The sequence below is a fragment of the Temnothorax longispinosus genome, chromosome 8 (assembly GCF_030848805.1).
Source record: "Temnothorax longispinosus isolate EJ_2023e chromosome 8, Tlon_JGU_v1, whole genome shotgun sequence".
Lineage (NCBI taxonomy): Eukaryota > Metazoa > Arthropoda > Insecta > Hymenoptera > Formicidae > Temnothorax > Temnothorax longispinosus.
In genome coordinates, this window is record NC_092365.1 from 15,332,013 (window position 1) to 15,345,993 (window position 13,981).

At 42.5% G+C, this 13,981-nt stretch overlaps 1 protein-coding gene across 6 annotated transcripts in view; it reads left to right on the top strand.

The window, feature by feature from the left end:
* Window positions 1-1,175: 1,175 nt before the first annotated feature.
* LOC139818473 (trehalase) overlaps window positions 1,176-13,981 on the top strand; it is a 46,413-nt gene continuing 33,607 nt past the window's right edge. For 2 of the 6 annotated variants that reach the window (XM_071787225.1, XM_071787234.1), the window contains exons 1-2: window positions 1,177-1,668; window positions 4,801-4,945. In XM_071787225.1, the coding sequence (XP_071643326.1) occupies window positions 4,803-4,945 (143 nt within the window). In that variant the 5' untranslated portion in view covers window positions 1,177-1,668; window positions 4,801-4,802. Of the gene's footprint in view, window positions 1,669-4,800; window positions 4,946-10,489; window positions 10,777-13,981 lie in introns of those variants that run through there. The other 4 variants (XM_071787232.1, XM_071787228.1, XM_071787233.1 and 1 more) reach the window with 4 other exon arrangements.

Below are 13,981 nucleotides of genomic sequence, written 5' to 3' on the forward strand. Positions count from 1 at the left end.
TTCGTAATTATTGCTGAATAAAATGTTGGATTCATTGATTGCGATTCCTTGTACCTCTCAGCCTCTTTCTTTTTGCACAATGTATAAAAACGTATTCCCCTTAGGTATACACGTAATTATAGTATGGACAATGATCTAATCATTCCATGTTTATTTCTCTACTATATATTTATTTTTTTATTATTGCATTCCAACATTTTGTTCAAAATGATATTATTATTCATATTCCGAGCGAAGTTCGAATCCGTCATTAGCCAATCGCACAAATTGGAACACAATGGAACATGTTTCCGAATCGGTCAATGATATTCCGTAGAGATGCGTTTTCAAATTTGTATCGCGTCTAATTAACTTTCTAAGGGCCGGTATCACAATCTCCGATTAAACTCACTCTGCATCTCTTTCTAACTGTCCCCCTAGAAAGAGACGAAGAGTGAGTTTAATCGGAGGATCACACGTTAATCGGAGACTGTGATACCGGCCCTATCACTCGACATAAAATTTCAGTAGGCTTTTTCGAAACAAAAAAGCAATCGTTCGATGTATCGAACAAAATATTAATGCTCATATATAATTCATATCATTCTTCCGTTCATTGGCCGCGTTCAGCAGACACAACTGTTGAGTTCGTCTTATCAACACTCTGCGTTGCGTGGTTGGTTCTAAAAGAAAGAGCCACGCACGTTCGACTGCTACTGAGCGGCTTGGTCTGCTGAACGCGCCCATTAATTCGATCTATTCAAAAAAGTAGAAAAATTTCAAGTCAATCTCCAGCGTGTTTTTCACCCCGGAATATCTCTCCCGACATCCGACGTTTCGTCTTCGCGGAAACGATGGTCTCACGAGAAGGTACAGAAAAGAGATTGCGCGCCGTAAACAAGCAAGGGCTAATAGCCGTATTCATAGTCCTTCGTTGAAGTAAGGATTCCTTGTTCCTCATTCTACGCTTCATAAATTTTAAGGTTTCTTGATCGATCAAGGAAGGTTAATGAAATGTAGAATAATAAGGAACAAGGAATCCTTATTCCTCAAGGAAGGACTATGAATACGGCTATAAGACGCCTATAGGACATCCCTTGAGGCGCGCCGCGCTTCCGCGCCCGGCCTCGCGGCGCGGCGCGGCGCGTCTTCGTATTTGCGCGGCAATCGGAGCGCAACGGCGCGTTAAGGCGCGCTCAGTTCAGTCTGCAGCCGTCCGCCGCGCGGTATAGATCGTCCCGTCGCGCTCCGAGCGTGCAACGAGTGCGTGGCACCCCGCCGCCGCCGTGCGTGTGCGTCAGTCCGTCCGTCCACCCATCCATCCACGGATCCACGCCGACGTGGTGCTCGTGTCGTTCGACCGACAATCTCGCCCCTCGCGCTCGTTGCCGCTGGCTGGCTGACTCCGGCTCCGGTTTGCCGTCGCTCTTCTCGCGGACGGTTCTTCGTCGTCGAGCGGACCCGCGCGCGCACGCTCCGTCTTCGTACCGTCGCGAACGAATCGCGGGCGAATCGATAGCGCGAAACGCGATCCGTCTGGCGTGGTGGAGTGTCTCTCTCCGTGTCTCCGGCCCGTACGACGTGCGTAACGCAAGTGTTTCCCGACTCCCCCGGTCGCGGCCCTTTTTTCGGCAACGTGGACGTGGCACGCATTCGTGGACGCCATAGCGTGAGCTTGACGTTTTCGAGGTACGTATATATATGTTCGTGTATGTAACATTTGCGCGCTTGTTGAACGAGCTGCAATTTCGCACGGAGGAAATGAGAGCGAGAGAGTGAGGAGAGAAAGGGAGGGAGAGCGGACATGATCGGCGCGAGCACGCGCGCGAGTTCAAATTCCGCGTAACGTTCGCGAGTGTGTCAGTCTGAAGTTGGAGCGGATCGCCCGCGCCGTCCCGCGAAGCGGGAGGTGCGAGTGAGACGAACGTGGTCGCGAATCGCGCGGACGAAGACGGATTCAATTCCGATACGCGACGGCGCTCGCCCCTCCGTCGCGATTGACACGTGTTTTCTCTTTTTCCTCAGCTCGCGTATAGCTTTCTCACGGTGCGGCGCGAGGAATCGATACGCGGTTACGAGATTTTCGAATCAAGATATAGGCCTCGAGCGAACCCCGATTGATCGATGGTGTTAACTTAATTAATTAAGCGGCACCTGTTGTACCATTTTATCGCCATTTTATACGATTAACACGATTGACTTTCGCCGTGGTTTAACACGCAGAGGGAAAGGTTAAATCGCAGCCGACGAGTTACGTTTTCGTTGGCAACGCGCAATGAAATCTCCGTTTCGAGCAACTCCGCGGTTGAATTAACCGCCGATTAGGTTAGTCGAGGTCGTCAATGGCGTCTCTCGCCTTGGAGTTTCTAGAGCGCCGCGCCGCGCTTCCTCCCGCTCCTTTCACACGTTTCGCATTCGAGACAAAAGGAAGCACGTCTGGAGAGGTCGTGCGGCGATGGGGAGGGGGAAGGAAAGAAGAAAGGTTGAATGGAAACCTTGCGTTTTTCGGGGTAATGCGAAACGTCCGCAAATATCTAGGCTCGCACCGGCCAATCTCCGCCCAATCGATAGAGCACGCGACGGTCGTGGCCGCACTTTCTGCCGCATTACGATATATATTTTCACGTGTCCGTATAACGGTATAATTGTCGCCGCGAGGGAGTCCAAGTTGGCCGGAAAAGCGAGAGCTCCCCGCGTCCGCGCGCGTCTCCAGCTCGACGACGCGGCGTCATTGAATGCCGGAGTATAACAATAGCCGATCACGGAAATACGCGGCGTTCGTTTTAATCCGACAAGCGAGAACGCGAACGCGCGATGAATTCCAGCCAGGGTGTTGCTCGTGACAAATTTTTCAAACGCGTCCATTGACCGCAGGATCAGCAGGACACACGGAGGAAAAAATATTCTTAATTTGAAAATATCTTTAGTTTCAACGTGGAAATTTTGAAACGAGATTATATTGCGTTAAACTTGCTTGAAGAAAACTTTTTATTTCAACATTTTTTTCTTGGTTGAACTATATAATATAATGATTTCATTCGGCCAAGTTTTCTTCGTTCAACGCAATATAATCTCGTTTCAAGATTTCCACGTTTAAATTAAAGATTTATTTTCAAATCAAGAATATTCTTTTTCTCTGTGTAGAAAATTTCTGGCAACGAATGAAATATAGATATATGTAATATTTATTTGATTCTTGCCTCGCGGCTCTGGATGGACTGCAATAGTTGCAATACAAATGTTTTATATATTGTCCTTTTTTGCATTTTACCCAACTGCAACTTATTTTACATTTGTGTTTACTTTTACGTTAATAATTACACACATTTTTTTACTTTAATATTATATCCTATCTTTTTGAGTATTTTACTGTTTATCCTATATTTATTTGTATAAACTTATCGAACTTATCAAATTTCAAGTTCCCAAAATTTTTTACTTAACTCTTATCTTGATGATTTCCTAGCTTCTCCCGATTGTCCTATACATATCTGATATGTGTATTCTCTTCCTGCTATTCAGTCCTTATCCTCATTTCTTCGTAAACTTTGTTTTCTTCTTCCCTTTCCTCCTCTTTCCTCATTCTTTCTGTGTGGAATATAGTACCTTTATAAATAATTTGAAAGGAGTAGGAAGGAGTATATGTATATAGATTTTACTTCATCTTAAAGTTCGAAAGAAAATTCATGTCAACGAAGGGCACAACGGGTTGGAAATGAAAAGAAGAACAGGTCGAGGAAATATTGAGGATTGCATTTATTAATTCTTTTTTTTCTCGCGCAAGTCTGAAAATGACAACAGCATCAATCTTGAAGTTGAGTAAAGCCTAATGATCTTCACGACAGAAGCCGAGGATCATTAAGCTTTCTAATAAGCTCATTGTAACTGAGCCTTGCAACGGGATCGACAAGTTCCACGAATAGCAATATCTCAAGATTAAACGACTTCTCAATCCCGTTCTGTCGCCTGAAATCTAATTGCGCAAAAATCTGTGCCAGGAGAGTTACATTTCCTTGCGAACTTTTTGCGTTTCTCCCTCGTTTTTCCCGTCTTTTAGATTTCCTCGCGCATCGTAGATCGTTGGCGAAATTTTCACATCGCGCTTGTTAATCCGACCGATAAAGACCGTTGCTCCCGACTTGAATGATAAGATGAGTCTCGCGGCGAGACCCTGGTAAATGAGTCACGCGAATCACTGACAACGCGGATTGCTCTTCCCGGTCGAATGAATTTGCAAATCACATGCGTGGCGTAAAAGTTGGGCCGAAGGTCGGGAGCGTATCAAGAGTATGTGTGCGTGTCGCAGTTCCGACTTATCACGCGTCGGGATAGATGCATACATACAAATTATCGCGCGACGCATTCGATCGGCGTTCGAATCAAAGAGAAAAAGAGATGTCGTCGGCACGAATTTATTTTTACGCGAGCACGTTGAAAATTGACACGGAACACTCTCGTTTCACTTCATTTGATTTTCGATCCATTTGTCCCTTCGAGCGAAATGTCTCTCGTGATCAGATAAGGTGTAAACCGAATCGATTAGATAAACACGCGACTCGGTATATTTGCGATATGAAGATTAAAACTCTTCACAAATGTCACACTGATGATCGTCCATCTTTGTTCATTTTATGCATGCCATATTTTTTTTAATTTCAAGTGGGGATTAGCAGCATTCTTGCTAATTCCTTATTTTTTGCGTATAAATATATCTTTATCTTTCGTGCATATTATACGATTATCTCGTTATTGCTAATTGTGTATGTGTACAATAAATTATTATTATTAATTTTATTAATTATTAATTATTATCTTTTGCAGTGATGCTGGTTGTTTGGCAAGGAGCTCGCCGTTGCCTGAGTTGCAGCGGGCAGCGCACTAATCAAGGCCATCAATTCCACCAAAAGCACCATCATCGCGAGCCGATCAGCGAGAAGCTCGACCGGTACCATCTCGTTAGATCCAGGTAAATGATCCGGTTATTACCGAGCGCTGTTTGTCATTTGATCATTATTTTTCGTTACGTAGTCAGCGTTATCTGTTATTCTCTCCGCAAACACTCGATGAGCAAAAATTGTGCAATAGAGCCTCGAGCGATCTAAACAATACTTTACGCAGACTGCTCCAATATTATACGTATAGACCGTGATCAAGATACACGGTAGCCTAAAAATGAACAAATTCCATTTCGTTGTTATATAATGTATAAACGATTATAAAAGGAACCTTTTTAAACATCAACAATAAAATTGCACGTACGTCCGCATATAAATTGTAAGTTTATATTGGCTTCGGTTTAAAATTCTAAAAGCACTTTCGTTCGTATAAAAAATTAATTAATACATGAAACAATATATGCAAAGCTATCTATATTTTATCGAAATGTAATTAGGGTGGGACAATGAAAAATCGAATTGTACTCTTAATACATATAAGATTTTATTTCTACAGATTTTATTGTACAGATATAATTATTGTCCGTTTATACAAACACTCGAAAGATTATTCGCAATTGAGTCGGGAGACCGATGTTAGGTTCATTATCCTACCGTCTGCGATCGAAGCACGTAATTGATCGAGCTAATCATGCTCGGTTGAGTTTTATATATGCGCGAACATGCGCGTGCGAACTGCGGAGCGCCTTGACGACAGACTCGAACGAGAGAGAGAAAGACGAGGTAATTCTCCGATGACCCGACCGTTTAATCGCGGGACGTTTATGCGCGAGAGGAAAATTTTCCAATGGCGATCCGAGCGGCCAGTCCGAAACACACCCAACGGCGTATTTTGCGCGTTTCTCGGAACTCGTCTCGCGAGGTTCTATCCCGCCGGTTATACTTCCATGAGTCACCGGTCAGCTGCGTCAAAATAGGAATACCTGCGAGTGAATAATCAGAGAAGTTGCACCTGCTGAAAGCGCGTTAAGATCCGCTTGGGAAAACAGAGGTCGTAAGAAAGTTAATCGTCGAAAAATCCATTGTTCATTCCCTGTCGTCAATACATTTTCATAGTATAGATTTTTTTTAGAAATAGAACTGACCTCGCTATTATAAAATAATGTTATAGCTGTTATCTCTTCAGAGTTTTTTTTTTTTTTTTTAAACTTAATTACTCAATCGCTAGCTGTATAGTTGAGCAATAAATTTTCATAGTATAGATTTGTTTAGGAATAGAGCTGACCTCGCTATTATAAAATAATATTATAGCTGTTATCTCTTCAGAATTTTTTTTTAAACTTACTCAATCGCTAGCTGTACAGTTCAGACTTGAGATAAAACGCCATTCTCTTCTTTCTCGTAAAAAATGTCAGGAAACGCAGATCGGATTTAAGCGTGTCGCAATCGGTACGTGCTTTTTACAGACCGGCCTTACGATAAATCCTCGAACAATATATCTACATATCAGACACGTGCGTATGCGGGGCATTCACGCCGCGGCCACGTGTCGCGTAACAAGTGCAATACGAGCGGATTCCTCTTCGATTGCGTGCATTTTCTTAAAAAAACGCACGCGTACACCGTGTGAACGAATTATGTAACAATTTACACCTGATTCGGCCGCTCGATCTTCCCATAGTCCGAAGCACGTAGCGCCTCGTATACGTGAGCGTCACGATCTTCCATTATTAGCTTACTATTGCGTAATGTAAATTATGCAATATTTCACTCGACGGGCGCCGTGATTGTTTCGTGACTGATATTTCGAGCGAAAGAGAAAAAAAACTGTGAGAGGAGAGAGAGAACTGAATAAGAATAGAAATGGATACGGTATTTATAGCCGCTCTCTTGCACATTTCATCGTTCACTTATCATCCCCGTTACAATGCAAAAGAGCCGCTACCTCGCGTTATAACGACGCGTTTGATTGATTGCAATTCGATCGAAATACGAAGGTCGAAAATCGGACGGTGCACTCGCCCCGACTCGCCTCCCCATCCGGCGCGTGTAAAACACGGCGCGACGCGTTAATTGCGGTAGTTAAATCGCCAATGAAACCTCGAGCTCGGCTAATCTACTTGTTCTCATTAGGCGAATCGCGGTACTCGCTAACGCGTGTAAGTACATGACACAACGACGCGTGTTTTACAATGGATCTGCGTCGAAGATTGATCGCCGAGAAGCGAGAAATATTTGCGGTCACGTGATAATTGCCGACGAGTACGTCGATGATTATAAGGCACTTATAAGGCGATTGACGTCCCCAATGAGTTAGTCCACGGTCGAACGTCGACGCGTCGACATCTTTCTCTACAACTCGCGCGTGTCGCGTTGTCGCAGCATCGTGCGCTATCTTCAAATTGAATTTCGCACGTCTACGGGTTTCCTCGCATTTTTTCACGATCTCGCCGACACGTCCGCTATCGTACGTCAGTTTTCAAAACCGCAGCCGAGACACTTGTCACATTCGAGACAGAGACAAAGAAAGGAATATCAAACGAAAAATAATCAAAGGTACGAGTGAAATATTTTATATTGATAATAGAGTAGTTTTTGGAGAATCACGCTTTCTCCTGGGCGATTCGCGAGACTTTATCCGCGGGAACAAAACGCGTTTGAGTTTCTTCCGGCCGCGCGTCGGAGTTTCGAAGACTGGGTGCTCCTGGGTGAAAGTTGAGTGCGTGGACTCTATACATTCTACGACATTTAGAGCGAGTCAAATCGAACTGTACTGCGAGGAAGGCTTTCGTTTCCGCTGCAGCTGCGCATCGTTCTACCTGTTCGCGTGCGTGCGCCAAGGTTGAGGGCGCAGCGGAAAGAAATCCAAGGTTACGGTACACTGTAAAAAATTTTTGTAAAATTACAGGTAATTTTGAGACCCACTATAATAGGTGTAAATTTCCACACATTTTTAATTTGTGTAATTGTAATACAAAATTACATTTTCCTTCCGTACTGTAATTTTGTAAAATTACAACCATTATATTGTATAATTACAACTATTGTATAATTACAACTGGGTCTCAAAATTACTTACTATAATAGTTGTAATTTTACAAAATTTTTTTACAGTGTATGTACAAGGTTTTCTCGAGCGATTTATCTGTCGGAAGTCCCTAGGCGATATTAGTTGTCCTTATCTCGCTGTACATTTCCGCTGCTCGAATACTCTTCCTCCACTTCTTAATTCTTGCTGCTAATTAATAATTAGCACGCTTATACCGCTTTAAATCCCATCGGGTAAAAGCTAAATCTGCCGTCCATTAAGGTACAATCCCGTTGCCATTGTTATATATATAACGAGAGATATTTTTAAAATACTCTTTGCTGCAGGAATGCAGTCTTTTTTTATGGGGTCATTCGCAAAAGCTGCCACTTCCATTGTTAGTCGACTCGCTCGAGCGAAAATGTATTTGAAAATGTATCCATGTTGAGGATTATTACAATTTTCATTGATGTATCTTCAAAATATACAATCGATTTAAAATAATTACGCATTAAACCATAAATGTAAGAAGCATGGAACATTGTAAGAAAATAACCAATATTATTTTATTAAAATACGAAAATAAAACTCCATTTCTCTAATAATGACTACGTTTATACACGGCGGCTTATAATCCGGTTTAATAACTACCGTATACTGTCCGATCCAAAATTTTTCTTCTTTTGATTATAACATTTAAATATAAACCTATTTTGATACTCCAAACATTTGAGAATCAATCTTTGATATTTTATATATCTACTAAAAAATATGTAGTTTAAGCATAAAAAAAGATTCATATCTTATTGATCATCATGATCAAAAGAAGAAAAATTTTGGATCGGATAATATACGATCCGAGTTATTAAACTGGATTATAAGCCGCCGTGTAAATGTAGTCACTAACTTACATAAAAAGAAACTAAAATAATCGCAGAATAAAATATGAGATACCATTTATATGTATTTATTCTAATAACTGTATTTATTCTAATAACTATATTTGTATTTATTCTAATAACTGTAATAAGGTTTTTGAATCTGAAATTTAGAATCTGAAATTTATAACGATGATTGCAGTAGAGCGCGTAGCGTATCTCTACGGTTAGCCGCACGACATGTACGAAGACAGTTTTCATCATACATGTCGAAGCTAATTTACAACTAAATTATTACTATATGCATGTCCGCTCGTTCGTAATGCAAATCGACGATAGTAACTCGAACCGCGACGCGATCGTCCACAGTGGCTTATTAATATGACCATCCACGCGATGTTTTTTTCTGATATAGGAGACAATTAACGCGTAAACAATGCGCAGATATGCCGAATCAGGAATCAGACGCGAAAATAGCCAAAGGTTGAAAATCCCCCTCCGCACATTTCCTCGTCGGACGCAAAGTGAATGAGCACGTGCTACACAGTTCTCGCGTTTCTCCGTCGAACTTCGTTCGGGTTCGCGGTAATCGCACGTTGGGGCAGCAATCGACCGTGATGCACACACATACACTTTGATACATAAAAATGCATATACATTGGCACACAAAAACCAGTTCATTCCGGTTCGCTGTTCATTATGGATCACGGGCGATACTCGGAGTGCGGTGAGGTTTGCTCACCGTGGACCGAATTAGAGCTAGGAAATTTCCCTCGTCCTCTCGCGTCGGTCTTCGCTACGAAATGCTCGTCCGATTTTTTTCCCCGTTAATTTAGAATACGAAAAGTTTTGTATTAAGTACACCACGATTTTGCTACCGTTCTTTTTCTTTCTTCGTTGATACTTGTCCGTCTTGAGACAATATGCTTTTTTCTCCTTTCTCCCTTGAAAATTTTACTTCCCTTTTCACGTTAGTTTATGATATCTTCAATTGAACAAAGACGTCTTAACTCGAAATGAAATAAATCTTCGTAAATAGCATTCAACACATTGGTCATACAATGAATCGTGCAAACATTGTAAGGGAAAAGATATATTATTAAAAAATGAATTAACATCGACAAAAAAAATAGTTATTATTCATTTAATATTATTTTAATATTATTTAAGAGACAAAACTAATTCTACATTTACAAAAATCCGAGACGCCAAGGACTTAACCTTGTATCTCCTAATTAGATTTTAAAAGAGCACACAAAAGAAACAGAAAAGAGCACTTTACTCGGTGTCAAACTCATGCAGCTAGCGCGTTTTCCTGCAGGGCATCGCGACGGATACCTAATACATATCATGCAAGTGGAGAAAGAGAGTTGACAGATTATGTCCCACCAGGGAATAAAAGACAGACAAGACGAGGCTGATAGTGAGCGGGATCCGATACAGTGCCGGAGTAAACCGCTCGTCGCAGCCCTTAATTTTCGACAAAAGTCCCTTTCTCTCATTGTGAGACGAGCAGCCGCAAAATTGAGCCGCGTGTCTCAACTCTCAAGGGAGTCGAGCGCGCGAGGCTATCCTTTTCCGCGGTAATGCGAGGCCCGTGCCTCCGCTCGGCGGCTCGTACACGAGTTCGGCCCTGATTCGGCTGACGGGAGAGGGAGACGGAGGCTCCGACTCGTGGCGGAGGCACTCTTGGATACTACTCGCGCGAGCAGTAGCCAGTCACGTACGTGACGCGGCACCATCGTGAGGTCCCACGTTTTTCGTATCTGCTTTCGTCAGGGGACAAGTTAGTTTCGTCAGCGACGTGCGACGATCAACCTGATCGATCCTCTCGCCAGTTGCTTGTATCTGCGACGCGACAGACGACGCGGACAGTGCGCCGATAGTGTGACCGCGCGCGAACTTCAGTGAATATCCGGCTCTTCCTCTCTCACACACACAACACACTCACACATTCTCTGCTGTTCCGGCTTGCTGCGCTGAAACGGATGCGAAGGTACGTTCAATTTTCAGAGAGGAGAATTGTAACATGTAATAGTGTTACATATTGCCGAACGTCGTGCGTTGGCACGTGCCCGAGAGGACTCCGAAAGCCTTCACGAGTATCTGTCGGCCTCATCGTATGCGTGTGTGTATACGTGCGTATGCGCGTGTTCGCTGAGGTTTATTCCTTTGCGTTACATAATATTGTGCTAAATAAAGTGCCTGACAATTAGAGAGTGGAAAGCTAGGACCTGTCTATCGAAATTAAATTTTGAATGTTAATTGAGAAAGAAATATCTCGAACATGTATTACAGAAAATTAAAATGCAGATTATACTTATTGAATTATCAAAAATAGGCTCATTAAATAGTTAAAAAAAAAATTAAGCAAAAAATTTTTATAAAATTTTTAAATTTTATATTTTAAGAAAAATATCTTTAATTATTTGCATGGTTTTTTATTTCATAATATTACGTTTAATTTCATCGTGAAATTGCGATGTAAATCGTGATTTTTTATTCGCGAGAAATTTCTGTCCCTTTGGCTAATACAAATGATTAAAAATTAATACAGAATACTCGATACGATCTTTTCGAGATGCAACGATGCTCTCCGTCATTGCGATTAGGATACCGACGAAAGCGCGTATTTTTAGATGTAAATGTCTGCTCTGCTCTTCACTATTAACGTATTATACCGTGTCGTAAGAAGTCAAGGCCGGAAGATAGATTATCGTTAAGGGTGATAGAACTTGCACTTCTTATGTCGCGACGCATTGTTCTCATCTCGAATTTGATTTCCATTTCGCGCACGTATCTGCATTGAAGGACAATATCACCGAGGATATCACTGTCACCTAATGTCCTTTTGAATTCCATTGACGATACTTCTCGGAAGTGGCCAGTCGAAGGTTCCGATTTACATTCGCCGCGAGAGTATTAGGAAAAAAAGTTTCCGGATTATTTTAATTAGCTCAGAATGATTTACGCGTCGTCGTAAAACACTCGACCTTACGTTTATCGGTGGGCTAAAATCTCAAATTTAATTTTGTGTTATGGTATTGTTAGGTAAATTAGCGTTCGACGCTAATCGCTAACCACGGGAGCGGAATATTACCGGGTCTTCGTAGCGTAGATTCAATGAACCAGTTCTCGAATTAGCGTGAATCAATTCGACAGTGTGCGAACGATGTTAATGATGCCACTGGCCGTGAAACGCCACGCGAATGAATAGTTGCGCAATCGAAATTAGCGGGTCTCGGAACAGTTTTGCGTATAATTTCTTTTAAATACGTATCTTCCTTAACTCGTGTAACAAAAAGAAAATCTATGAGCCACAGCCACTTTTAATACTGTCCAAAATATCCGCACAATCAAGTGCCTCTTATATTATCTGAGTACTTAGAGTTACATGATAATTAGAATTGTATATAGTTAATTATCGCATCCAGTTCATTTTGAAGTAATTAAGAGATACCAGAATTTTATCTGGAAAATAATGTACAACAATGTGACGCTGTTTTGTTTGAAAACATCATAAGACGTAAGATCGTTCGAATATCTTTTTCTATTTTTATGGACAAGTCTCTAATAGGAAAAGTCTCTAATATCCGCCGGATATTACCGTATTATTTCGGATAATGAGTAGACATCCGGTATAACACTTATATAAATTCGAGCACGGAATATTCGTTCCACGTTAATGGCATTAACTCTGTCTTTACTCCAATTCTTTGCAGACGCCAAAGTATGTGATATTTCCATTCTTTTTATTTCCCATATTTATCTCGGCTGCGTCATGCGCGGTCTCTTTCTCTGAGGGTTGAAATAACGTTCAGAACGTTGGAGCGCCGGCGATCGAAGCGGCGCGTCGCGAATGTGAATGAGAAGCTACGCAGCCGAAATTAACATGGGCCCTCGCGAACGGGGAGCGTGCATTTCGTGTGTCACAATTGACGGTGTGCCAGGATTGATGTCGACCTACCTAAGTAAGTTACAGGGCCGCGCGGACGATATTATTAGACGGGTTAGTGCGGAGCACAACGTATTTCCTAATATAATACCATCGACGAGAAATCACGCCATAGTAGCATCACGGTCAGAGAGAGAGAGAAAAGGAGAGAATTTCTCGCTTGTCCTTTCACACGCTCGAATTTCATTCAGCGCGTCGACAGTGAAGAGCTTTTTAAATATCCGGCGGACGATCCTTTTTCACGTGATGTCGTCAAACGCTTTCTTATTTTTAGTCTTTGTTTAGGTCGCAGATATAAGGTAGCGGCAGCCGCATAAACGCTGCGTCAGCGAGAACGAATGTTGCTTTGTCTGCAGCGAATGCAAAAGCGCAGTCGCCGATTGCGGTTGGGTAATTCTTGAATAAGGAACTTCTACTTATGTCAGCTACGAATAAATTTCACTCTTTGAGATGTTCCCGACGTGTTTTCCATGAATTATCGATATTCTTTTACGAGGAGTAGGAGGTAAATTAATTCCCGGAATTTCAGTTTTTTTTGCGCAATCGACTCGTTTTTGGGGGGAGGAAAGAGGAGGAGAGGACTTCCGTAAAATTGCAGCTCGCGTTTAATCTTCGCAGATCGAACTGCAGTCTCATAATTCTCGGAACGAGCGTATATGGAGTGAAATAAATCAACCAACATTTGATGAATGTAATAACGAGAGGGAAAAAATCCTAAACTTCGACGCTTTGAATGGAAGATAAAAATTAACTCGCGTACGATTTGTTTGCGGTATGTATACTGTTTGAATGGTTTACGTTGCTAGGTATTAATCGATAGCGTAGAAGCTCAAACTCCGGTCTCCTCGCCACAAATCTCTCGTTTCGAGGTACAGCCTCCCGTTTCTCCCATTTCGGAGAACCCGTTGCGCGAACGCAATTTCGCGTGGAAGTTCCGTCATCCGACCGCGCGCACCTTCGATCTTGAAAGTTGCGTCATTGCGTGACGCACTTTCGGTTATCATGATGCCAATGTCAACGGCTCGCCGTGACGAACACGCGGGATTTATGGCCGCCGTGCGATAAACACGTGTGCTGCTCGAAGTTCGCTCAAATGGCGTAATTGTCGGTTCAACGTCGAATCTCTCGCGGCTGGTCGCGACAGCGCCGAAGAGAAAGCCGACGTTATACGGAGGTGCAAGGTGCACAAGACGAGCCCTCGCTTTAGATGCCCGTGATTCGTCGGTCCGGTAGGCGTTGGTAGCGA